General features: G+C 72.2%; 1 protein-coding gene across 2 annotated transcripts; it reads left to right on the top strand.

Annotated features, from left to right (window-relative positions):
• The first annotated feature begins 292 nt into the window (after positions 1 to 292).
• GRIPAP1 (GRIP1 associated protein 1) lies at positions 293 to 24752 on the top strand. 2 transcript variants are annotated; one of them, XM_030548240.1, is made up of 26 exons: positions 293 to 510; positions 1531 to 1597; positions 3078 to 3139; positions 3481 to 3507; positions 4336 to 4443; positions 4572 to 4722; positions 7567 to 7775; positions 7859 to 7906; positions 8001 to 8032; positions 8718 to 8765; positions 9179 to 9278; positions 9447 to 9524; positions 10349 to 10441; positions 11995 to 12129; positions 12557 to 12652; positions 16691 to 16903; positions 17167 to 17280; positions 17421 to 17498; positions 18315 to 18410; positions 18511 to 18567; positions 18866 to 18965; positions 20617 to 20744; positions 20945 to 21061; positions 21338 to 21431; positions 23674 to 23828; positions 23912 to 24752. In XM_030548240.1, the coding sequence occupies exons 1-26, from the start codon at positions 469 to 471 to the stop codon at positions 24002 to 24004; spliced, it is 2541 nt and encodes an 846-aa protein (XP_030404100.1). In that variant the 5' UTR covers positions 293 to 468; the 3' UTR covers positions 24005 to 24752. The 2 variants fall into 2 exon arrangements, with proteins under 2 accessions (XP_030404100.1, XP_030404101.1); XM_030548241.1 differs by lacking the exon at positions 10349 to 10441.
• Positions 24753 to 24897: the final 145 nt, after the last annotated feature.

The raw sequence follows: 24897 nt of genomic DNA, 5'->3' as shown, positions 1-24897 counted from the left end.
CCGGGCTCACAAGTGGACGCTCTGCCCACGAGTGGCGCCATAATCTCTATCATGGCCACTTCCTGTTTTTCAGCGAGCGCCGCTCTGTCCCTTACGGCTCTATGGTCACTAATTCCGGCTTCTCGCGCGCCGACCATCTCTATGGTCCTCGCATCCTTTGCGGGACGACGCTCTATCACTCACGACTCCATCGTCTCTCCTTCCGGCTTGAGCCTCTGCGCCTCTACGGGCCGCACTTCCGGTTCCTAGAAGGGCGCGACTCTATGATCCTGCGGCCGCTGAGCGCGGCTGTCTCTCCCTCCCGTCTTGGCGGCGCCCGGCTCCTCTCTATGGTCTCCACTTTCTGTTTCCGGGCGACGTTCTCGCCAGCCTCCGCCGGTAACTCTATGCTCCGCCCTTAAAGTGCCCCGCACCGTTACAGTCACGCGGGGGTGGGGCTTTTTGTCCTCCGACGGGCGGGGGCGGAAGATGGCGCAGGCTCTGTCGGCGGAGGAGTTCCAGCGGCTGCAGGTGCGGGGAACCCAGGCGTCCGGGGCCCCCCCGCTCTGACCCCCCCCCGAGCCGGGGGGAGAACCCAGGCGTCCGCCCCCCCCCCCCGTTCTGACCCCCCCCCGAGCCGGGGGGAGAACCCAGGCGTCCGGGCCCCCCCCGCTCTGACCCCCCCCCCGAGCCGGGGGGAGAACCCAGGCGTCCGGGGCCCCCGCGCTTTGACCCCCCCGAGCCGGGGGGAGAACCCAGGCGTCCGGGCCCCCCCGCGCTCTGACCCCCCCCCCGAGCCGGGGGGAGAACCCAGGCGTCCGGGGCCCCCGCGCTTTGACCCCTCCGAGCCGGGGGGAGAACCCAGGCGTCCGGGCCCCCCCCGCTCTGACCCCCCCGAGCCGGGGGGAGAACCCAGGCGTCCGGGGCCCCCGCGCTTTGACCCCCCCGAGCCAGGGGGAGAACCCAGGCGTCCGGGCCCCCCCCGCGCTCTGACCCCCCCCGAGCCGGGGGGAGAACCCAGGCGTCCGGGCCCCCCCCGCGCTCTGACCCCCCCCGAGCCGGGGGGAGAACCCAGGCGTCCGGGCCCCCCCGCGCTCTGACCCCCCCCGAGCCGGGGGGAGAACCCAGGCGTCCGGGCCCCCCCGCGCTCTGACCCCCCCCGAGCCGGGGGGAGAACCCAGGCGTCCGGGCCCCCCCGCGCTCTGACCCCCCCCCGAGCCGGGGGGAGAACCCAGGCGTCCGGGCCCCCCCCCGCTCTGACCCCCCCCCCGAGCCGGGGGGAGAACCCAGGCGTCCGGGCCCCCCCGCGCTCTGACCCCCCCCCCAGCCGGGGGGAGAACCCAGGCGTCCGGGCCCCCCCGCGCTCTGACCCCCCCCCGAGCCGGGGGGAGAACCCAGGCGTCCGGGCCCCCCCGCGCTCTGACCCCCCCCCCGAGCCGGGGGGAGAACCCAGGCGTCCGGGCCCCCCCCGCTCTGACCCCCCCCCGAGCCGGGGGGAGAACCCAGGCGTCCGGGCCCCCCCCGCTCTGACCCCCGTGCGTTTGTGCCCAGGCGCAGCTGCTGGAGCTTCGCACCCACAACTACCAGCTGTCCGACGAGCTGCGGAAAACTGGCACCGGTAACGGGGGGCTGGGGGGGCCTGAGACTGAGTCACTCTTGGGGGGGCCTTGGCCTCTGCCCCCCCTGCCCTGGGGCTGGATGGCAGCTGGGGAGGGGGCAGGGGCGGGGGAGCTCGGTGAGGGGGAGGGAGGGAGGGGGTTAGCTTGAGGGGAAGGGAGGGTGGGATGGGGGAGCTCGAGGAAGGGCAGGGGGGATAGCGTGGGGGGGGAAGGGCAGGGGGGGATGGCGGGGGGGGTAGCTCGGTGGGGGGCAGGGGGGGATGGCGCGGGGGGGAGGAAGGGCGGGGGGGATGGCGCGGGGGGGAGGAAGGGCGGGGGGATGGTGCGAGGGGGAGGAAGGGCGGGGGTAGCTCGGTGGGGGGCAGGGGGGATAGCGTGGGGAGGAGGAAGGGCAGGGGGGGGTAGCTTGGGGGGAGGAAGGGCAGGGGTAGCTCGGTGGGGGGCCAGGGGGATGGCGGGGGGGGTGGCGCAGGAGGGGGCCGGGGGGGGAGGAAGGGCGGGGGGTAGCTCGGTGGGGGGCAGGGGAGATAGAGTGGGGGGAGGAAGGGTAGGGGGGATAGCTTGGGGGGGAGGAAGGGCGGGGGTAGCTCGGTGGGGGGCAGGGGGGGATAGCATGGGGGGAGGAAGGGTAGGGGGGGATAGCTTGGGGGGAGGAAGGGCAGGGGTAGCTCAGTGGGGGGCCAGGGGGCTGGCGGGGGGCTGGCGCGGGGGGGGGCCGTGGGGGGAGGAAGGGCAGGGGTAGCTCGGTGGGGGGTCAGGGGGATGGCGGGGGGGTGGCGCAGGAGGGGGCCGGGGGGGAGGAAGGGCGGGGGGTAGCTCGGTGGGGGGCAGGGGGGATGGCGTGGGGGAGAGGAAGGGCGGGGGGATGGTGCGAGGGGGAGGAAGGGCGGGGGGTAGCTCGGTGGGGGTCAGGGGGGATAGCGTGGGGGGAGGAAGGGTAGGGGGGATAGCTTGGGGGGGAGGAAGGGCAGGGGTAGCTCTGTGGGGGGCCAGGGGGATGGCGGGGGGGTGGCGCAGGAGGGGGCCGGGGGGGGAGGAAGGGCAGGGGGTAGCTCGGTGGGGGGCCAGGGGGATGGCGGGGGGGTGGCGCAGGAGGGGGCCGGGGGGGGGAGGAAGGGCGGGGGGTAGCTCGGTGGGGGGCAGGGGGAGATAGCGTGGGGGGGAGGAAGGGCAGGGGGGATAGCGTGGGGGGCCAGGGGGCTGGCGGGGGGGTGGCGCGGGGGGGGCCGGGGGGGGGGGGGAAGGGCGGGGGGTAGCTCGGTGGTTTGCGCATTGGCTGCTAACCCCAGGACTGAGAGTTCAACCCCTGAAGGGGCCATTTGGGGCTCTGGGGTAAAGATCTGTCTGGGGACTGGTCCCCCTTGGAGCAGGGGGTTGGCCCAGGTGCCTCCCGAGGCCCCTTCCCACCCTGAGAGTCTCTGATACCCCCGAGGCGCCCGCCCCCGGCCGTGGCGTTTCACCGGGTCTCTCTCCCCGCAGAACTGACCGGCCTGCGGCAGCGTGTGGCCTTTCTGGATAAGGAGCTCGCCAAGGCTCAGAAGGTACCTGCCCTTCCCGACCTGGGGAGCGCTGGGGGGTGTGGCGGCGCAGCCCCAATCCTGCTCCTGAGGACGGCCCAAAGGGCCCTGCTCGCCTCCCCTGCTTAAGGATGCAGGGCTGGGCCGGCGGGGGAACAGCCGCGCGTAACCCCACATGGAGGTGACTTACCTAGCACTGAAATGCGACCACCTCTGGGGCGGGACAGCCGGGGAACAGCCGCACATAACACCACACTGGGGTGACTTGCCTGGCGCCGCGGGCAGCACCTCAGTGGTGGGTGGAAGGGAAGCTGAGGGGCTGCAGCGTTTAGTTACTGACTCCTCCATTCTCTCGCTCTCTCTAGGCTCTGGGGAAAAGCAAGAAAGCTCAGGTGAGGCTGGCGGGTCGGCGGAGCGGGAAAGCTTCGGGCGGGCAGTGTTCTCTGTCTCCGGGACTGGCGTGAGGCCCGTCACCGGGGTGTCTGGGGGCTTCGCCATCTATAAACGCCTTGATCTGGGCTTGTAGGCCAGTGCTACTGTCGCTGGGTTCCAGACAGGGAAACTGAGGCACAGTTACGTGAGGCACATAGGAGGCAGCAGCAGAGCACCAGGAGTCCTGGCTCCCAGCCTCCCCGCTCTACCCCGCCAGCCCCCACTCCCCTCCCAGAGCCAGGGAGAGAACCCAGGAGTCCTGAGCCCCCGGCTGGCACCCTGCCCACTCAGCTCTCCTGCCCCTGGGGCAGCTGATCGACCCTGTTGGGGTGCCGGGCTCTGGGACTCTGTGGGAGGGGATGGAATGAGGTGGGGGAGAATTGGGGGGCTGTTGGGGGGGGTGGCCTAGGGATCGGGGGGAGAGTTGGGGTCAGGCTGAGAGGCATGTTGGGTGAGTGTGTGAAGGTGGCAGGAGGGGATGGATCTTGGCAAGGGGCAGAGCTGGGGGGTGGGGGTCTCAGCCACGGGCTGGGGGGGGGCTTCTGTGCCTGGGGAGGGGGGTCACAGCTGGTGTCCAGGGAGGGGGCTTCTGTGCCCGGGGGGGGTCATAGCTGGTGTCCAGGGATGGGGGGGCTTCTGTGCCCGGGAGGGGTCACAGCCAGTGTCTGGGCTGGGGAGGGGTCTGGGCCTGGGGTGGGGGGGTCACAGCCAGTGTCTGGGCTGGAGGGGTCTGGGCCCGGGGTGGGGGGGTCACAGCCGGCCTGTGCCCTATCCCCGTCGCCCCCCAGGAAGTGGAGGCCCTGCTGAGCGAGAACGAGATGCTGCAGAGCAAACTGCAGAGCCAGGAGGAGGATTTCCGGCTCCAGAACGGCACCCTCCTGCAGGAGCTGTCCAAGGTACCGCGCAGGGGGGGGGGGGGGCTCGGGTCCCCCAGACTTTGCCCAGGAGCCCTGGAGGTTTCCCCACCGGGGGGGCTGTGATATTGGTTAACCTTTGACCCCTCCCTCTGCTCCCCTCACCCCAGCTCTGCTCTCAGATCGAGCAGCTGGAGACGGACAATAAGCGGATGCAGGGGGGGGCCCCCGTGTCGGAGGGGCCCCCTCCCCCAGGGCCCCCTCCCAGCGAGCTCCTGCGGCTGCAGGCCGAGAACACGGCGCTGCAAAGGAACGTGGCAGGTAACCTGGCGCTGTGGGGGCGCTCGCCCTGAGGCGGGGCCGGGGCGGGGGGTTCCAGGCAGGCGACGCTCGCCCTGAGGCGGGGCCGGGGCAGGGGGGGGGTCTAGGCAGGGGGCGCTCGCCCTGAGGCGGGGCCGGGGCGGGGGGTTCCAGGCAGGCGACGCTCGCCCTGCGGCGGGGCCGGGGCGGGGGGGTCCGGGCAGGCGACGCTCGCCCTGAGGCGGGGCCGGGACTGGGGGTCTGGGCAGGCGACGCTCGCCCTGAGGCGGGGCCGGGGCGGGGGGGTCCGGGCAGGCGACGCTCGCCCTGAGGCGGGGCCGGGGCGGGGGGGTCCGGGCAGGCGACGCTCGCCCTGAGGCGGGGCCGGGGCGGGGGGGTCCGGGCAGGCGACGCTCGCCCTGAGGCGGGGCCGGGGCGGGGGGGGGGTCTAGGCAGGGGGCGCTCGCCCTGAGGGGGGGCCGGGGCGGGGGGGTCCGGGCAGGCGACGCTCGCCCTGAGGCGGGGCCGGGGCTGGGGGGTTCCAGGCAGGCGACGCTCGCCCTGAGGGGGGGCCGGGGCGGGGGGGGCCGGGCAGGCGACGCTCGCCCTGAGGCGGGGCCGGGGCGGGGGGGTCCGCGCAGGCGACGCTCGCCCTGAGGGGGGGCCGGGGCGGGGGGGGCCGGGCAGGCGACGCTCGCCCTGAGGCGGGGCCGGGGCGGGGGGGTCCGGGCAGGCGACGCTCGCCCTGAGGCGGGGCCGGGGCGGGGCGGGGGGGGTCCGGGCAGGCGACGCTCGCCCTGAGGCGGGGCCGGGGCGGGGGGGTCCGGGCAGGCGACGCTCGCCCTGAGGCGGGGCCGGGGCGGGGGGGTCCGGGCAGGCGACGCTCGCCCTGAGGCGGGGGCCGGGGCGGGGGGGTCTGGGCAGGCGACGCTCGCCCTGAGGCGGGGCCGGGGCGGGGGGTCGGGCAGGCGACGCTCGCCCTGAGGCGGGGCCGGGGCGGGGCGGGGGGGTCCGGGCAGGCGACGCTCGCCCTGAGGCGGGGCCGGGGCGGGGGGGGTCCGGGCAGGCGACGCTCGCCCTGAGACGGGGCCGGGCGGCGGGGCGGGGGGTCTGGGCAGGCGACGCTCGCCCTGAGGCGGGGGCCGGGGCGGGGGGGGTCCGGGCAGGCGACGCTCGCCCTGAGGGGGGGCCGGGGCGGGGGGGGTCCGGGCAGGCGGCGCTCGCCCTGAGGCGGGGCCGGGGCGGGGGGGTCCGGGCAGGCGGCGCTCGCCCTGAGGCGGGGCCGGGGCGGGGGGGTCCGGGCAGGCGACGCTCGCCCTGAGGCGGGGCCGGGGCGGGGGGGTCCGGGCAGGCGACGCTCGCCCTGAGGCGGGGCCGGGGCGGGGGGGTCCGGGCAGGCGACGCTCGCCCTGAGGCGGGGCCGGGGCGGGGGGGGTCCGGGCAGGCGACGCTCGCCCTGAGGCGGGGCCGGGGCGGGGGGGTCCGGGCAGGCGACGCTCGCCCTGAGGCGGGGCCGGGGCGGGGGGGGCGGGCAGGCGACGCTCGCCCTGAGGCGGGGCCGGGGCGGGGGGGGTCCGGGCAGGCGACGCTCGCCCTGAGGCGGGGCCGGGGTGGGGGGGGTCCGGGCAGGCGACGCTCGCCCTGAGGCGGGGGCCGGGGCGGGGGGGGTTCCGGGCAGGCGACGCTCGCCTGAGGCGGGGGCCGGGGCGGGGGGGGGTCCGGGCAGGCGACGCTCGCCCTGAGGCGGGGGCCGGGGCGGGGGGGGTCCGGGCAGGCGACGCTCGCCCTGAGGCGGGGCCGGGGCGGGGGGGTCTGGGCAGGCGACGCTCGCCCTGAGGCGGGGCGGGGGGGTCTAGGCAGGCGACGCTCGCCCTGAGGCGGGGCCGGGGCGGGGGGGTCCGGGCAGGCGACGCTCGCCCTGAGGCGGGGCCGGGGCGGGGGGGTCCGGGCAGGCGACGCTCGCCCTGAGGGGGGCCGGGCTGGGGGTCCCGGGCAGGCGACGCTCGCCCTGAGGCGGGGCCGGGGCTGGGGGTCTAGGCAGGCGACGCTCGCCCTGAGGCGGGGCCGGGGCGGGGGGGTCCGGGCAGGCGACGCTCGCCCTGAGGCGGGGCCGGGGCTGGGGGTCTAGGCAGGCGACGCTCGCCCTGAGGCGGGGGCCGGGGCGGGGGGGTCTGGGCAGGCGACGCTCGCCCTGAGGCGGGGCCGGGGCGGGGGGGGTCCGGGCAGGCGGCGCTCGCCCTGAGGCGGGCCGGGACGGGGGGGTCCGGGCAGGCGACGCTCGCCCTGAGGCGGGGGGCCGGGGCGGGGGGGTCCGGGCAGGCGACGCTCGCCCTGAGGCGGGGCCGGGGCGGGGGGGTCCAGGCAGGCGACGCTCGCCCTGAGGCGGGGCCGGGGCGGGGGGGTCCGGGCAGGCGACGCTCGCCCTGGTGTACAGGGCCGAGTGCTCTCCCATGCAGGTGGGGCTGGGCAGGGGTGGGTGCTGTGAGGGTATGGCTGGGCACTGGAGGTCTGGGCTGGGGGTCTCTGGGGGGCAGGACGCTGGGGGGCTGTGGGTGGGGAGAGGTGGGGGTGCTCCCCCATGCAGGTGGGGTGGGGGTGGGCACTGGGGGGCAGGGCAGGCTGTGGGGGGTATGGCTGGGCACTAGGGAGCTGGGCTGGGGGCCTGTGGGGGCCAGGGTGGGGCCGTGGGGCTGGAGGGCTGTGGGTGGGGGGAGAGGCAGGGATGCTCTTGCGTGCAGAAAGGGTCAGGTGGGCTGTGGGAAGAGGGGCTGTGGGTCCGGGCAGGCTGTGGGGCCGTGGCTGGGTGCTGGGGGGGGCAGGCTGGGCGCCGTGGGGCGGGAGTGGGGCAGTAACCGGCTCTCTCAGCCCTGCAGGAGCGCTTGGAGAGGGAGGTGGGCCGGCAGGCCGAGGGGCAGGGGGGCACCCCCCAAGCTCCGGGCCCCGCTGGGGAGGCAGTGGCTGGGCCGACGCCGGACGCCCGCCTGACCCCGCCGCTGCCCGCAGAGCTGGAGCTGAAGTGGGCGACGGAGCGGGAGGAGAAGAGGCTGCTGAGGGAGCAGCTGCAGGGCCTGGAGGTCAGTGGGGGGCACGGCCCGGGGGGGCGGTTCTGGGCTGGGGGCTCCCATGGGTCTGACTCCCGCCCCTGCTCTCTCCCCAGGCGGCCAAGCAGGCCGAGATCTCCCGGCTTCAGGACGAGCTGAACAAGGTGAGTGAGACCCCGGATCCCTGGCCCGGTGTGGGGGGCCGGGGAGGGGGCTGTGCGACCCCTTCCTGACGGCGTCTCCCTCCTCTCTCTGCAGCTCACTGAGAAACTGAAGAAAAAGCAAGAGAGGTAGGGGCCAGGACGCCTGGGTTCCCTCCCCAGCTCTGGGAGGGGAGCGGGGGCTGGGGGCCAGGACTCCTGGGTTCTTTCCTGGCTCTGGGAGGGGGTTGGAGTCTAGTGGTTAGAGCAGGGGGGGCAGGGGGCCAGGACGCCTGGGTTCCCTCCCCAGCTCTGGGAGGGGAGCGGGGGCTGGGGGCCAGGACTCCTGGGTTCTCTCCTGGCTCTGGGAGGGGGGTGGAGTCTAGTGGTTAGAGCAGGGGGAGCAGGGGGCCAGGACGCCTGGGTTCCCTCCCCAGCTCTGGGAGGGGAGCGGGGGCTGGGGGCCAGGACTCCTGGGTTCTTTCCTGGCTCTGGGAGGGGGGTGGAGTCTAGTGGTTAGAGCAGGGGGGGCAGGGGGCCAGGACGCCTGGGTTCCCTCCCCAGCTCTGGGAGGGGAGCGGGGGCTGGGGGTCAGGACTCCTGGGTTCTCTCCTGGATCTGGGAGGAGGGTGGAGTCTAGTGGTTAGAGCAGGGGGGGCAGGGGGCCAGGACGCCTGGGTTCCCTCCCCAGCTCTGGGAGGGGAGCGGGGGCTGGGGGCCCGGACGCCTGGGGTCTCTCCTGGCTCTCAGGGGGGGGAGCCAGTGCCCCCTAGAGGGGCTGGGTCCCGCACCCCAGAACCAGGGTGGGGGGTGACTGTGGGCGTCTGTCTCCTAGTTTCCGCCGGCTGCAGACGGAGAAGGAGGCTCTGTACAATGACAGCAGGTGAGACGGGCCCCGGGCAAGGGCCAGAGCCACCCACTGGCTGCAGCCGTCTGGCTCCCCTGGGTGGGGGCATGGAGCCCGGCCCTCCAGCGGGCGCACGCACACCCCACCCCCACCCCCCGCAGGGCCCGGCCCCTACACACTCCTGGCTGTTGTTTGTTCCCTGCCCCAAATGTTCTCTGCCCCCCCAGGGCTTAAAGTAAATGGGTAAAAGTGTGTCTCCTTCCCTGGCTCTGGGAGGGCAGTGGGGGCTGGAGGTTAGAGCAGGGGGGGCTGGGAGCCAGGACTCCTGGGTTCTCTCCTGGCTCTGGGAGGGGAGTGGGGCCTGGTGGTTAGAGCAAGGGGCTGGGAGCCAGGACTCCTGGGTTCTCTCCCCTGAGTATGGGACCCCGTCTCTGCTGTTCCTGCCCCAGGACCAAGCTGGCGGAGATCCAGCAGCAGAAAGACGAGGAGCTGAAATCGCTGCAGCTTTGCAACCAGAAACTGCACCAGGAGCTGCAGGCAGCCGCACAGGTGAGGGGCGGGGGGCCTGCCCCCCCCCCAGGTCCCATCACATCTCCGGGGCAGGGGCTGGCTGGCGCAGGGGTGGGGAGGAGCCGGGCTGGGGCGGCTCGGGTACAGAAGGCCATGGGATGCTTTTGGGGGGGGCTCTCTCCCAGCCCCTCCCTCTCTCCCCTGCAGAGCGCCTCGGAGGCACGGGAGCAGCTGCAGAGCCGCCAGAGGGAGCACGCGGACGCCCTTCACGCCCTGCAGGACCAGGTGAGGGGCCACGGGCTGGGGGCTCGGACTCCTGGGTTCTCTGGGTGGGGGCTGGGATCTGGTCCCCCCCAGGGTCGTGTCGAGGGTAGTAGCTTTCCCCCCCTGCCCCACCTCCCGGGTTCACTCCAGCCCCTTCCCTTCCCGTGGGTCCCGCCGGTGGCCACGTCGCCTCCCAGGGCCTTCGCTCGTCTGCATGTCGTTCGCCCCCCATTCCCATCACCCGGCCCGTTGTCCGCCCCGCCCCGGCCCGGCCCGTCATCCGCCCCGCCCCGGCCTCTCTGGATCTCCCCCGGGGCTTGGCTTTCCGCTGCGTTTCTGAGTTCCTCACCCCGTTTCCACTGGGCTCTTGCGGTTCGTGTCGTGTTGTGGCTCCTTCATTACCTTCTGCTCGATTTTCTGTTGGGTTTTGCGGCGCCGGGACCGTCCGGTGCCTGCGTTTCCCGGGCTGCGGGCGGCGTTTCCCAGGGCTCTGGGGCTTGAAGTTAATTTGACATTTCGCACCGACCCCGGGTCCCGGTTTGAATATTGCAGTTCACGGATATTTTCGTAGTGATGTGTTTAACCCCCGATTGCTGCATCCTCACGTGACCGTACGAATGGCACCTTGCCGTGGGGGCCCCGCCCTGCCCCAGCCACGGGGCAGCAGTGGCATCACACGTGAGGTGCAGCTGGGGAAATTGAGGCACTGATGGAGCATTGGCAGGGACGCGTTGCCGTTGTTCAGCTCCTTCTCGGCTGTTCTGCACGTTAACCTGCGTCTCTTCTCTTTCTGCCTCTGTCTCTGGGGTATCTCCCCCTCCCTGCTTCGTGCCCCCCGGGGGCAGGTAGTCTGCCAGAGCGCAGAGACCCAGGAGCAAGTAGAGACGATTCTCTCTGAGAACGATGCCCTGAGAACCAATCTAGCGGCGCTCGAGCAGGTACCCATTGGGACACGCTTGGGCAGGGGGCGCTCTCCCCCGGCAGGCAGGGCTGGGCACTGGGGGGGCACCATGGGGCGGGGAGCAGGGTGGGGGGCTCGGCAGGACTCTCAGCTGGGGTGCCTCTGATCCCGTCCTGCACCAAAGTGGGATTTGATCTGGGGCTGGGATTGACCTTCACTGCCTGCCCTAAAACTCTCTCAAGCGCTGCCCCACCCCAGAAGCAGCTGCATCTCGGTGCCAGGGAGCTGTTATATGCAGCTATTCCCCACCCCAGAGGCAGCTGCATCCCCCCCACCCCGTGGCGATTCACCCCTTCAGCCTGTGAGGCTGTTGCACTGAATTCCCCAGTTCTCCTACTTGCTGGATTCTTTTCTCCTCGCATCTGGCGTCCGCGTCCCCTCTGGTCTGTTCTCTGCCCTTGTCCCCCGGGTGGAGGGGGGCAACCACCTTCCAGCCTGCTCCTGTGCTCTGATCCCAGTCACTGGTGCGCTCAGCCTTCCCCTTATCCCAGCTACTGGGGACCCCTCGCTTGGTGTGGGGCGCTCCGTAGCCGAGGGCAGGTTCCCAGCAGGTAGTTCCCCAGGCCGAGCACCATTGGGTGGGGGTCGTGCTGCTGCCCACGGGCTGGCAGCCAGTAGGTAGTTCCCCGGGCTGAGCGCCGCGGGGCGGGGGCCGGGGGTGGGTAGTTAGTTCCCTGGGGCGGGTAGGTAGTTCCCCGGGGCGGGGGCCCCAGGGCGGGTAGGTAGTTCCCCGGGGCACGGTAGGTAGTTCCCCGGGGCACGGTAGGTAGTTCCCTGGGGCGGGGGCCGCGGGGCCGGGGGACGGTAGGTAGTTCTCCGGGGCGGGGAGTTAGTTCCCCGGGGCGGGGATCGGGGGACGGTAGGTAGTTCCCCAGGGTGGGTAGGTAGTTCCCTGGGGCGGGGGCCGCGGGGCCGGGGGACGGTAGGTAGTTCCCCGGGGCGGGTAGGTAGTTCCCCGGGGCGGGGGCCGCGGGGCGGGGAGTTAGTTCCCCGGGCCGAGTGCCGCGGGGCGGGGGCCAGGGGACGGTAGGTAGTTCCGTGGGGCGGGGAGTTAGTTCCCCGGGGCGGGGGTCGGGGGACGGTAGTTAGTTCCCCGGGGCGGGGGTCGGGGGACGGTAGTTAGTTCCCCGGGGCGGGGGCCCCGGGGCGGGGAGTTAGTTCCCCGGGGCGGGGCGGGGGTCGGGGGACGGTAGGTAGTTCCCCAGGGCGGGTAGGTAGTTCCCCGGGGCGGGGGCCGCGGGGCGGGTAGTTAGTTCCCCGGGGCACGGTAGGTAGTTCCCCGGGGCGGGGGCCGCGGGGCGGGTAGTTAGTTCCCCGGGGCACGGTAGGTAGTTCCCCGGGGCAGGGGCCCCAGGGACGGTAGGTAGTTCCCCGGGGCGGGGGCCGCGGGGCGGGGAGTTAGTTCCCCGGGGCGGGGCGGGAGTCGGGGGACGGTAGGTAGTTCCCCAGGGCGGGTAGGTAGTTCCCCGGGGCGGGTAGTTAGTTCCCCGGGCCGAGCGGCCTCTCCTCTCCTCTCCTCTCCCCGAGAAGATCCAGACGTCGAAGACCCAGGAGCTGAACCTGCTGCGGGAGCAGAGCGCGGCGCTCGGCCTGGAGCTGCAGCAGAAGCAGAGCGAGAAGGAGGCGCTGGCCGGGCAGCGGGACGACCTCGACACCCAGCTACAGGTGTGCGGAGACGGGACGCCTGGGTAGGGCTCATCCCGCCTGTGGTGCCTGCAGGGGCTGCCCCGGGGGGGTGGGGTGTTTGGGTTATTAATGGGGCTGCGTTCCCTTACCCGCCCCTCCGAGTGTTCACGGGGGGTGGGGGGGCGTGTTCCCAATCAAGGAGCAGGCTGCTCTGCCCTTCGCAGGATCCCAGAACCGGGGGGCTGCTGGGTTAATGCCCACGGGAGGCCTTGCTCTTGCGTTCACCTGCGGAACTCCTTGCCATGGGGCGGCCGACTGCCCAGAGAAGCAGCTGGAGGTCAGGCCCAAAACCTGTCAGCCGGGGTCTCCCTGGTACCCCGGCTGCTGTGGGAGACAGGGCCTGGCTGCGCTGTCAGGGCAGCAGATTTATCGGGGCCTGGTACGTGCCCCCCTCCCACCCCCCCAGGAATCCATCCGAGCCAACAGCCGCCTCCTAGAGCAACTGCAGGAGCTGGGCCAGGAGAAGGAGAAGCTGGTTGTGGAGCTGGAAGAGGCCAAGAAGGTGAGGGGTTCGGGGGGGGGCTGGTCTCGGGGGTGCTCTGGCCGCGGGGGGGGGCTCACTGGGTGGCCCTGGGGGGCTGGTCTCGGGGGTGCTCTGGCCGCGGGGGGGGCTCAGCGAGGGCACTGGGGGGCCAGTCTCGGGGATGCTCTGGCTGCGGGGGGGGGGGCTCAGCAGGGGCACTGGGGGGACGATCTCTGGGCGCTCTGGCCGCGGGGGGGGCTCAGCGGGGGCACTGGGGGGCCGGTCTCAGGGCGCTCTGGCTGTAGGGGGTGGGGCTCAGCAGGGCACTGGGGGGCCAAACTTGGGGGCTCTGGCCGCAGGGGGGGCTCAGTGGGGGCACTGGAGGGCTGGTCTCGGGGCGCTCTGGCTGTAGGGGGTGTGGCTCAGCAGGGGCACTAGGGGGCTGATCTTGGGGGCTCTGGCTGCACGGGGGGCTCAGCAGGTGCACTGGGGGGCCGATCTTGGGGGCTCTGGCTGTAGGGGGTGTGGCTCAGCAGGGGCACTAGGGGGCCGATCTTGGGGGCTCTGGCTGCAGGGGGGGCTCAGCGGGGGCACAGGGGGGCTGGTCTCGGGGCGGACTCAGTGGAGGCACTGGGGGGCTGGTCTCGGGGGGGGGGCTCAGCGGAGGCACTGGGGGGCCGGTCTCGGGGTGCTCTGGATGGAGGGGGGCTCAGCAGGTGCACTGGAGGGCCGACCTTGGGGGCTCTGGCTGCAGGGGGGGCTCAGCGGGGGCCGGTCTCAGGGGGCTCTGGCCGTGCGGCTCAGCGGGGGGCTTTCTCAGGGGGCTCTGGCCGTGCGGCTCAGCGGGGGGCTTTCTCAGGGGGCTCTGGCCGTGCGGCTCAGCGGGGGGCTGTCTCAGGGGGCTCTGGCCGTGGGGCTCAGCGGGGGGCTGTCTCAGGGGGCTCTGGCTGTGGGGCTCAGCGGGGGCACTGGGGGACTGGTCTCGGGGAGGGGGCTCAGCGGGGGCACTGGGGGCCGGTCTCAGGGGGCTCTGGCCGTGGGGCTCAGCAGGGGGCTGTCTCAGGGGGCTCTGGCCGTGGGGCTCAGCGGAGGCACTGGGGGGCCGGTCTCAGGGTGCTCTGGCTGGAGGGGGGCTCAGCAGGTGCACTGGAGGGCCGACCTTGGGGGCTCTGGCTGCAGGGGGGGCTCAGCGGGGGCACTGGAGGGCCGGTCTCAGGGGGCTCTGGCCGTGCGGCTCAGCGGGGGGCTGTCTCAGGGGGCTCTGGCCGTGGGGCTCAGCGGGGGCACTGGGGGGCTGGTCTCAGGGGGCTCTGGCCGTGGGGCTCAGCGGGGGCACTGGGGGGTCGGTCTCAGGGGGCTCTGGCCATGGGGCTCAGCGGGGGGCTGTCTCAGGGGGCTCTGGCCGTGCGGCTCAGCGGGGGGCTGTCTCAGGGTGCTCTGGCTATGAGGCTCAGCGGGGGCACTGGGGGGCTGGTCTCGGGGGGGGGGCTCAGCGGGGGCACTGGAGGGCCGGTCTCAGGGGGCTCTGGCCGTGGGGCTCAGCGGGGGCACTGGGGGGCCGGTCTCAGGGGGCTCTGGCCGTGGGGCTCAGCGGGGGCACTGGGGGGCCGGTCTCAGGGGGCTCTGGCCGTGGGGCTCAGCGGGGGCACTGGGGGGCCGGTCTCAGGGGGCTCTGGCCGTGGGGCTCAGCGGGGGCACTGGGGGGCCGGTCTCAGGGGGCTCTGGCCGTGGGGCTCAGCGGGGGGCTGTCTCGGGGCTCTGGCCGTGGGGCTCAGCGGGGGGCTGTCTCGGGGCTCTGGCCGTGGGGCTCAGCGGGGGGCTGTCTCGGGGCTCTGGCCGTGGGGCTCAGCGGGGGGCTGTCTCAGGGGGCTCTGGCCGTGGGGCTCAGCGGGGGGCTGTCTCAGGGGGCTCTGGCCGTGGGGCTCAGCGGGGGGCTGTCTCAGGGGGCTCTGGCCGTGGGGCTCAGCGGGGGGCTGTCTCAGGGGGCTCTGGCCGTGGGGCTCAGCGGGGGGCTGTCTCAGGGGGCTCTGGCCGTGCGGCTCAGCGGGGGCACTGGGGGGCCGGTCTCAGGGGTCTCTGGCCGTGGGGCTCAGCGGGGGCACTGGGGGGCCGGTCTCAGGGGGCTCTGGCCGTGGGGCTCAGCGGGGGGCTGTCTCAGGGGGCTCTGGCCGTGCGGCTCAGCGGGGGCACTGGGGGGCTGGTCTCGGGGGGGGGGGGGGGGTCAGCGGGGGCACTGGAGGACCGGTCTCAGGGGGCTCTGGCCGTGGGGCTCAGCGGGGGCACTGGGGGGCCGGTCTCAGGGCGCTCTGGCTATGGGGCTCAGCGGGGGGCTGTCTCAGGGGGCTCTGGCCGTGGGGCTCAGCGGGGGCACTGGGGGGCTGGTCTCGGGGGGGGGCTCAGCGGGGGCACTGGAGGACCGGTCTCAGGGGGCTCTGGCCGTGGGGCTCAGCGGGGGCACTGGGGGGCCGGTCTCAGGGCGCTCTGGCTATGGGGCTCAGCGGGGGGCTGTCTCAGGGGGCTCTGGCCGTGGGGCTCAGCGGGGGGCTGTCTCAGGGGGCTCTGGCCGTGCGGCTCAGCGGGGGCACTGGGGGGCTGGTCTCGGGGGGGGGGCTCAGCGGGGGCACTGGAGGACCGGTCTCAGGGGGCTCTGGCCGTGGGGCTCAGCGGGGGGCTGTCTCAGGGGGCTCTGGCCGTGGGGCTCAGCGGGGGGCTGTCTCAGGGGGCTCTGGCTGTGGGGCTCAGCGGGGGGCTGTCTCAGGGGGCTCTGGCCGTGGGGCTCAGCGGAGGCACTGGGGGGCCGGTCTCAGAGCGCTCTGGCTGGAGGGGGGCTCAGCAGGTGCACTGGGGGGCTGACCTTGGGGGCTCTGGCTGCAGGGGGGGCTCAGCGGGGGTACTGGAGGGCCGGTCTCAGGGGGCTCTGGCTGTGGTGCTCAGCGGGGGGCTGTCTCAGGGGGCTCTGGCTGTGGTGCTCAGCGGGGGGCTGTCTCAGGGGGCTCTGGCCGTGGGGCTCAGCGGGGGCACTGGGGGGCTGGTCTCGGGGGGGGCTCAGCGGGGGCACCGGGGGCTGGTCTCAGGGGGCTCTGGCCATGGGGCTCAGCGGGGGGCTGTCTCAGGGGGCTCTGGCCGTGGGGCTCAGCGGGGGCACTGGGGGGCCGGTCTCAGGGGGCTCTGGCCGTGGGGCTCAGCGGGGGGCTGTCTCAGGGGGCTCTGGCCGTGGGGCTCAGCGGGGGCACTGGGGGGCCGGTCTCAGGGGGCTCTGGCCATGGGGCTCAGCGGGGGGCTGTCTCAGGGGGCTCTGGCCGTGGGGCTCAGCGGGGGCACTGGGGGGCCGGTCTCAGGGGGCTCTGGCCATGGGGCTCAGCGGGGGGCTGTCTCAGGGGGCTCTGGCCGTGCGGATCAGCAGGGGCACTGGGGGGCTGGTCTCGGGGGGGGGGGGGGGCTCAGCGGGGGCACTGGAGGGCCGGTCTCAGGGTGCTCTGGCTATGAGGCTCAGCGGGGGCACTGGGGGGCCGGTCTCAGGGGGCTCTGGCCGTGGGGCTCAGCGGGGGCACTGGGGGGCCGGTCTCAGGGGGCTCTGGCCGTGGGGCTCAGCGGGGGCACTGGGGGGCCGGTCTCAGGGCGCTCTGGCTGTGGGGCTCAGCGGGGGGCTGTCTCAGGGGGCTCTGGCCGTGGGGCTCAGCGGGGGGCTGTCTCAGGGGGCTCTGGCCGTGGGGCTCAGCGGGGGGCTGTCTCAGGGGGCTCTGGCCGTGGGGCTCAGCGGGGGGCTGTCTCAGGGGGCTCTGGCCGTGGGGCTCAGCGGGGGGCTGTCTCAGGGGGCTCTGGCCGTGGGGCTCAGCGGGGGCCGGTCTCAGGGGGCTCTGGCCGTGGGGCTCAGCGGGGGCACTGGGGGGCCGGTCTCAGGGGGCTCTGGCCGTGGGGCTCAGCGGGGGCACTGGGGGGCCGGTCTCAGGGGGCTCTGGCCGTGGGGCTCAGCGGGGGCACTGGGGGGCCGGTCTCAGGGCGATCTGGCTATGGGGCTCAGCGGGGGGCTGTCTCAGGGGGCTCTGGCCGTGGGGCTCAGCGGGGGTCTCCCCGCAGAGCGCAGACAAACGCAAGTCGCTGCTGGATGTGCTGGCGGTGGAGACGCAGCAGGAGAAGGGGCGGCACCAGGAGGCGCTGGCTGCACTGCGGGTGCAGCACGACAAGGAGGTGCTGGGCGTCCGGGCGCAGTACGAGCGGGAGCTGCGCCAGGTGCACGAGGAGAAGAAACGGCACGAGGAGGCACTGCGGGGGCAGCTCAAGGAGGAGAAGGTGCTGGGTGTGCGGGGTAGGGAGCCGGGGGGGGGACCTCTGGGGGCCAGAATTTTTACACACGGCTGTTCCAGCTGCTCTGCTCTGCCCGAGGGGCGTTATGTGCGGCTGTTTCCCAGCTGCTCTGCCCCAGAGCTGGCTGCATCTCAGTCCCGTGGGCTCTTCCCCAGCTGGGTGGGGTCACGCTAGCCCTGCCTCTTGGAAGCCCCCGGCCCCTCACTGTGAGGGCAGGCGGTGATGGTGCCTCTCTCCCCGCGCCGCAGGCCCGGACCCGGGAGCTGGAGAGCTTACAGCAGATGGTGGAGGAGCTGCGCCTGCAAATCCAGTCCATGGACGGGGCCAAAGGCTGGTTCGAGCGGCGGCTCAAGGAAGCAGAGGTGGGAGAGGCCCCGGGTGCCATTCCTGTCCCCTGCCCTGGGGCCAGGTGGGAGCCAGCACCCCCTGGAGGGAACCGGCCCAGGTCCCACCCCCCATATCCCCGGCCATTCTCACTCAGGGCGTCTTCCTTGTGTTGCAGGAGCTGCTTGAAAAGCACCAACGGGACCATGAAGAGGCACTTCGGGTGTGCAAGGAGCAGCACGCGGCCGAGCTAAAGGTACGACTGGCAGCTGCCTTGCCCCAGAGGCGGCTGCGTCTCTGAGCCGGGGAGCCCCCCGCTGGGGCGTTAGACGTGGCGGTGCCCCGGGGGGGGGCTGCGTCTCCGAGCCGGGGAGCCCCCCGCTGGGGCGTTAGACGTGGCGGTGCCCCGGGGGCGGGGGGGGCTGCGTCTCCGAGCCGGGGAGCCCCCCGCTGGGGCGTTAGACGTGGCGGTGCCCCGGGGGCGGGGGGGGCTGCGTCTCCGAGCCGCGGAGCCCCCCGCTGGGACATTAGACGTGGCGGTGCCCCGGGGGCGGGGGGGGCTGCGTCTCCGAGCCGGGGAGCCCCCCACTGGGGCGTTAGACGTGGCGGTGCCCCGGGGGGGGCTGCGTCTCCGAGCCGGGGAGCCCCCCGCTGGGGCGTTAGACGTGGCGGTGCCCCGGGGAGGGGCTGCGTCTCCGAGCCGGGGAGCCCCCCGCTGGGGTGTTAGACGTGGCGGTGCCCCGGGGGGGGCTGCGTCTCCGAGCCGGGGAGCCTCCCACTGGGTCGTTAGGTGCGGCGGTGCCCCGGGGGGGGGGGGGCTGCGTCTCCGAGCCAGGGAGCCCCCCGCTGGGGCGTTAGACGTGGCGGTGCCCCGGGGGGGGGGGCTGCGTCTCCGAGCCAGGGAGCCCCCCGCTGGGGCGTTAGACGTGGCGGTGCCCCGGGGGCGGCTGGGTCTCTGAGCCGGGGAGCCCCCCGCTGGGGCGTTAGGTGCGGCGGCGCCCCGGGGGGGGGCTGCATGTTCTGTGGGACAGGCAGCCCTTTAACCCCTGGCTGCTTGTGTCCCTCCCCTCAGCTAAAGGACCAGGAGGTGGACGCTGCGAGGGAGCAGCTGCGGGCGGCCGAGAGCTCCCGGGACGAGCACGTGGGCACAATCAGCCGCCTCAGACAGGTGAGGGGGAGCCCAGGTTCCCTCTGGCCCAGAGCCCCCCGGGGCGGGGCGGGGTGGGGTGGGGCTGGGGTGGAAATTGACGCAGCCTCGTTTCTGACAGGAAGTGAAGGACACGGTGGACGGCCAGCGCATCCTGGAGAAGAAAGGCAGTGCTGCCGTGAGTGGCCCCCGAGTCCCGGCCCCCGAGTCCCGGCCCCCTCCAGCCCCGCCGAAGGAACCCAGGAGTCCTGATCCCCGCTGCCCCCGAGCCGGGACAGAACCTGGGCACTCCCCTTGCTGTGACGCAGCTCGATGCACTGCAGTCATGGAGCCCCCCCGGCCCCTCCAGCTGGCACCACGCAGAGGGGAGACAGTTAAACAGCAGCACACTCCCTGCCCCCCCTGCCCGGCACAGGGCTGCACTCCGGGTCCCGGGCCCGCCGGCCCTTTCAATGCTCCTCCCCCCTTCTCCGTAGCTCAAAGACTTGAAACGGCAGCTGCAGCTGGAGCGGAAGCGGGCGGATAAGCTGCAGGAGCGACTGCAGGAGATCCTGACCAACAGCAAGACACGGACGGGTGAGTGGGGATGGGACACTGGGCCCCCCAGCCCATCTGGCACCAGGGACTAGCTGGCCCAGGGGGGCAGGTAATGGGACACGGGGCCTTGCCCTCAACCTCCAGTCCCTTCCCAGGCTCCTTTTCACAAGTATGGCCCATTTGGTACTGAGATGCAGCCACCTCTGGCGCGGGACGGCTGGAGAACAGCCGCACAGTGAATCTGCGGTGATCTTAGGCTGTGGCCTGTTGGGGGCGATGTTCCCCCCTTCCACCATTAGGGGGCAGCCCCACCATTCTCCAGTCAGCCAAGGCTTCACAGAAGCGGGAGGGGCAGTTTCAAAGGAGGAGCCTGTGGAACTCCTCGCTGCAGGATGGCCCAGAAGGCCAAGAGCTCAGCAAGCTTTCGAGCGGGTAGGGACACAGGGCGTGCCCCAGAGAGGGTGCATTTTGACTGGGTGGCTTTTGGGGCAGGGCCGTTTCTTGAATCTGTGGAGTTACACACACCACACCACACCCCCCCACCCCCACCGTCGAGGGCGGTTTCTTCAGGGCCAAGCACCAAGAGGCAAAATCGTTCTGCTTTTCACTTGGCTGTGGCAGGAGACGTGGAGATAAAATATTAACGACGGGCGTGCGCCGTTTCCGTGCCAGCCTCACTGCCGCGGGCAGTTGGACTATTAAATTACGGTTCTGGGCCTAAAACATTAATTCCCATGGCAAACAAACACGTTGAAAAGAAACGTATTTATCTGGAGCCCAAAGCTTTCATCTCCCGCGGAATAACCGTCACCTGGCTTAACGGGCGCCTCAACTTCTGTCCCCCAGTGCTGGGGGGCTTGGAGCGTGGCTCTGGGAGGGGAGTGGGGGCTGGTGGTTAGAGCAGGGGGGGCTGGGAGCCGGGACTCCTGGGTTCTCTCCCCGGCTCTGGGAGGGTCTCAGCATTGGTGTCCTTGTGTGGCTGTTTCTCTGCTGGCCCCCTCCAGAGCCAGATGCATCCTGGCACTGGAGGCGTCTGCCCCGGTGGGGGTAAACATGGGGTGGTGTTGGCTCCTGTCTCCCCATGGGAGCGAAGCCCCCGCACTTCACCCGCTGCCGTCCGGGAACTCCAAGGTGAATTCCCAGGAAGCTGACTCCTGGTAGTGTCGGTAGCTGGGGGGCTCTTGGGGGGGTCTAATCTGGAGTCATTCCCTGACTGCAGCAGGCTCAGGGCTGGATTTGGGTCTTGGAGGGGGGCCCCCCTCAGGGTCGGGCTATTTCCAGCCGCTTTCTTGGCTCGCTGGGAACCAGCCCCAAGCTCAGTGCCCGTTTCTTCGTCTCTCCCGCTCACCGACTGCCCCCCCCCGCACATGTTGCAGTGCAATTCTCTGGGTGCTGGGAGGGGAGAACAAATCCCTGTCTCTGTAGACAGACAGGCCGATCCCCTGCAGTGTTATATGTGGCTGTTCCCCAGCTGCCCCACCCCAGAGCTGGCTGCATCTCAGCACCAGGCTCGCTGGCCCCATGCGGCATCGCAGCCCCCACCCTCACTGGTTGGTAGGGAATTGGGGGCGGGGGGGCTGAGTCAGCTGGCATTTGGTTTGAGGGGGGAGCCCCTGCTGGGCTGTTGCAAACAGATGGTTTTGGGGGGCTGGGAGCCTGGACTCCTGGGTCGCATGCCCTGTCTCCACAGGGCTCGAGGAGCTGGTTCTGGCTGAGATGAGCTCCCCCAGCCGGGCGCAGACGGGCGACAGCAGCAGCATCTCGTCCTTCAGCTACCGGGAGGCCATGAAGGAGGGGTCTGGGCCCGGCAGCACCAAGGTGAGGAGGGGCGGGGCTTCTTGTGTACCAAGCCCCGCCCCATGTTTCTTTCCCCCTCCCTCCTAAAGAGGCGGGACCTCCGCGCTCCTTCCTAGTCCCTCCCTGCCCAGGGGGCGTGGCCTCTCCTGCTAGCCCCGCCCCCATGCCTGAGCTCCCCTCCCCACTCACTATGCCCCGCCCCCTTTGCAAATCCCCCCCAGTCCAACACGGGGAGCCCCCAGTCCCAGCGCCCCGCGGACCTGTCGGACGAGGAGATCTCGGAGCTGTTCCAGCGCCTGGCGGAGACGCAGCAGGAGAAGTGGATGCTGGAGGAAAAGGTACCAGCCCCACCCTGCAGGGGGGAATGGGGTTGCTGGGGGGCTGCGGGGCAGGAGCAAGGGGCGCTGGGCAGGCCGGGGGACTGTGGGACAGGAGTGGGGGGCACTGGGCTGGGGGCGCTGGGGCAGGAGTGGGGGTGCTGGGCGGGCCGGGGGCTCCACGGGGCAGGAGTGGGGGGCGCTGGGCTGGCGTGGGGGGCACTGGGCTGGGGGCGCCGGGGCAGGAGTGAGGGGCGATGTCTTGTGCTCTGACCTGCCCTCCCCCCCTCCCAACAGGTGAAGCATCTGGAGGTGAGCAGCTCCTCGATGGCGGCGGATCTGTGCCGGAAAAGCGCCATTATCGAGACCTACGTCATGGACAGTCGCATTGGTGAGAACTCCAGTGTCCGGGAGGGGACGCGGGGGGGGGGTGTTGCTCCCTGTCCCAGTGGGTTGGATTCATCAGCAGGCGTCCCAGACATTCCGGGGGGGTCCTGATGCATGGCATGGTGGGAAAACCCTTACCTCCCCACCCCCCCGGGTGAATTCACGGTTGAGGGGGCAGTGGGGCAGGAGTGAGGGGCAGGGCTGGACTAGCAGGGGGCTATGGGTCGGGAGTGAGGGGGAAGCCCAGGGCTGGGCTAGCAGGGGAAGCGGAACGGGACTGAGGGGCACTGGCAGGGCTGAGTGTGGGCCGGGCTGGGCAGGGGCAGCGGGGCAGCAGTGAGGGGCACCGGCAGGGCTGGGTGGGGGGGAAGCCCAGGGCTGGGCTAGCAGTGGAAGCGGAGCGGGAGTGAGGGGCACTGGCAGGGCTGGGGGGGAGGGGAAGCCACTGGCAGCAGACAGGACACGGGGCTTGAGCGGTCTTTGGTCTGCCCCAATTTGGCCACTGAATACCACCCCCCCATCCTGAGTGAGCTGCCCTGTGCAGCGTTCTGTGCTGCTGTTCCCTAGCTGCCCCACCCCAGAGGTGGCTGCATGTCGGCACTGAGCGAGCCTCCCTGCGGTCTGTGTGGCTGTTCCTAGGTCCCCATGGCCTGTTCATTTTCTCCAAGTCACTTCTGTTGCTCTGGAAGGAGAGTGAACCCCCCTGAGCCAGCCGCCCCCCTGCCATGGGGCAATTTGGGGCTGGCGTCCCCTACAGAGGAAAGGCCCCGTGTCCCTGGAACTGCTCCTGTCATGCGGCTCCTCAAGGTCTGCCGGGCGCTTCCCCTCCTGCTCTCTCCAGCCTGGGTCACCTTGGCCCAGAGGTGGCTTCGGGAATCCAGCCAGCCTGGCTCAGAGCTGGCGCCGCGTCCCCCGCAAAGTGGGGTGGGAGCAGCTCCCTGGAACATGGGGCAGCCCCGGGAGTGGGGCGCTGGGGGGCTGGGCCCTCTCCCCTGTTGGGCAGGACTGGGGGGTGGGGGACTTGGCTAGCCCAGCATTTGCCCAGGGCCCCCAAGTTAGATCATCTCCGTCTGTCCTCCGCAGGGGCTGGGGCTCCACCCTCCGCTCTCAGCCCTGGGCTCAGGCCAGCATTCACCTAGCCATGCCCACGAGGAGATGCAGCCACCTCTGGGGCGGGGCGGCTGGGGAGCAGCTGCACACAACAGCACCCAGGACAGTCCCCTGGTGTGGAGATGCAGCCACCTCTGGGGCAGGGCGAGGAGCCAGGGGTGCGGGCAGCTCTGGCGCTCAGCCCTGGGTATAAATAGCTGCTGCGGGGTCGTGCTCCCCTGGGCTCAGCAGCTGCCGGCTCCGGCCCTGAATCTTTAATGAAGGCTAAAAATACCTCCCCCACTTCTCTTCCTCTGTCATTGTCCTGCCCTGCGTGGGGCGGACCCAGGAGTCCTGGCTCCCAGCCCCACCCCCCAACCACCAGCCCCCACTCCCCTCTCAGAGCCGGGGAGAGAACCCAGGAGTCCTGGCTCCCAGCCCCAAACACTGAAGAATGGTTGAGGGCAGGGGGGCGCTGGGAGCCAGGACTCCTGGGTTCTCTCCCCATCTCTGGGAGGGGAGTGGGGGCTGGTGGTTAGAGCAGGGGGCTGGGAGCCAGGACTCCTGGGTTCTCTCCCCGCTCTGGGAGGGGAGTGGGGGCTGGTGGTTAGGGCAGGGGGGCTGGGAGCCAGGACTCCTGGGTTCTCTCCCGGCTCTGGGAGGGGAGTGGGGGCTGGTGGGTTAGAGCGGGGGCGCTGGGAGCCAGGACTCCTGGGTTCTCTCCCCAGCTCTGGGAGGGGAGTGGGGGCTGGTGGTCAGAGGAGGTGGTTAGGCAGGGGGGAGGGGCAGGACACCTGGGTTCGTTCTTTCTGGCTCACTGCCCCCTGCCTAGCGGTGGGTCCTGTCTGTTCCCAGCTGGATTCCTGGGGCCAGCTGCCTCCTGCGTGTGTGTTGTGGGGGCTCGCTGGGGGCTTGTGGCCAGCTGATCCCTGGGTGTGTTGTGGGGGCTCGCTGGGGGCCTCCCCTGGGCTGCATTGCGGTAGCTGTGTTGGGGGGGCTTGTGGGGGGGCGCCCCTGGGCTGTTTTGCCGGGGCTCGCTGGGGGTTGTGGGGGGGCCACCCCTGGGCTGTGTTGCGGTAGCTGTGTTGCGGGGGCTCGCTGGGCGGGGCGTGTTGCAGGGGCTTGCCCCCCCATCCACCTGACCCCCGTCCCCCCAGACGTGTCGGCCCCCCACGGCCCCCTGGAGCGCGGCGGGCTGGGCAGCGTCCTGCGGGACCTGGTGAAGCCGGGCGACGACAACCTGCGGGAGATGAACAAGAAGCTGCAGAACATGCTGGAGGAGCAGCTCACCAAGAACCTGCACCTGCAGAAGGTGAGGGGTGGGGCCTGGGCGGGGGCGCCCGGATGCCTGGGTTCTCTGCCCTCACCCCCCCTTCCGCCTCTCGTCTCTTGCAGCACCTGGAGGTCCTGTCCCAGGAGATCGTGCGGCTGAGCAAGGAGTGTGCCCCCCTCCCCCCGCCCGCCCCCAACGGCGCCGACCCCCCCTGACCGCCCCAGTGCACCGTGCCGGGGGGTGGGGCCTGCCTCTTCCCAGGGCCCCCCCTGCTCCTGCTTCAGCCACTGCCCCCTGCCTGGCCAGCAGCTTCCCCCGGGGATATTATGTGGGGGGTGGGAACTATAACCCCTTGGCTGGCCTCTGCCCCCCCAGCTCCTCCCCTAGCCCCTCCCATCCCCCCAGTTCCGCCCCCCAGCTTGGGTAATGGGTAACTATCCCCCCCCCCCATGCTCTGCCCTGTCTGCCTCTCCCCTCCCCTCCTGAGGGGCACCCGCTCCCCCCAGCTCCGGTAATGGGTAATTATCTCCTCTGCCCCCATCTGCCCTTAGCCCCTCCCAGCTGGGAGGGGGTGCTGCCCCCTGGGCTCCCTTCCCCCCACCTCACTGCCCGCCCCACCCATACTCTGCATCCGTGCTCCCACCCCTCGTCAGCTTCATGTCACGCTCCCCCCAGCCCTCCCCCTGTGCTGGAGGGATTTGGGGGGTGGGTAACTAGCCCTTTAAGAAGCAGGGGGAAGAGACGAGATTTCATGGTGCTGCCTCCACTGGCAGGAGCGGGAACTGTAGCCCAATTCCCCAGGGGCCTTGTGAGGGGAAAGGGGGGGGCCGGGAGTGAGGGGCACCAGCAGGGCCTTGGGGGGGAGGGGGGGTGCTGGCAGGGTCAGGCTAGCAGGGGTCTGGGGTTCGGCAGTGAGGGGCACCGGCAGGGCCTGGGGGGGGGTCTGTGGTTTGGGAGGAAGGGGTGCTGGCAGTGCCAGGCTAGCAGGGGGCTGCAGGTGGGGAGGGAGGGGCACCGGCAGGGCCTGGGGGGGTCTGTGGTTCGGGAGGAAGGGGTGCTGGCAGGGTCAGGCTAGCAGGGGTCTGTGGTTCAGGAGTGACGGGCGCCA

The sequence above is a fragment of the Gopherus evgoodei genome, unplaced genomic scaffold (assembly GCF_007399415.2).
Source record: "Gopherus evgoodei ecotype Sinaloan lineage unplaced genomic scaffold, rGopEvg1_v1.p scaffold_91_arrow_ctg1, whole genome shotgun sequence".
Taxonomy (NCBI): domain Eukaryota; kingdom Metazoa; phylum Chordata; order Testudines; family Testudinidae; genus Gopherus; species Gopherus evgoodei.
The sequence above is the reverse complement of the archived record's forward strand: the minus strand, read 5'-3'. Positions and strand labels throughout refer to the sequence as shown.

Coding starts and splice junctions, on each gene's coding strand:
- GRIPAP1 (XM_030548240.1), top strand. CDS start 469: ATGGCGCAGGCTCTGTCGGCGGAGGAGTTCCAGCGGCTGCAG. Junction 3,140..3,480: donor AGCTCGCCAAGGCTCAGAAG/GTACCTGCCCTT, acceptor CGCTCTCTCTAG/GCTCTGGGGAAAAGCAAGAA. Junction 7,776..7,858: donor AGCAGCTGCAGGGCCTGGAG/GTCAGTGGGGGG, acceptor CTCTCTCCCCAG/GCGGCCAAGCAGGCCGAGAT.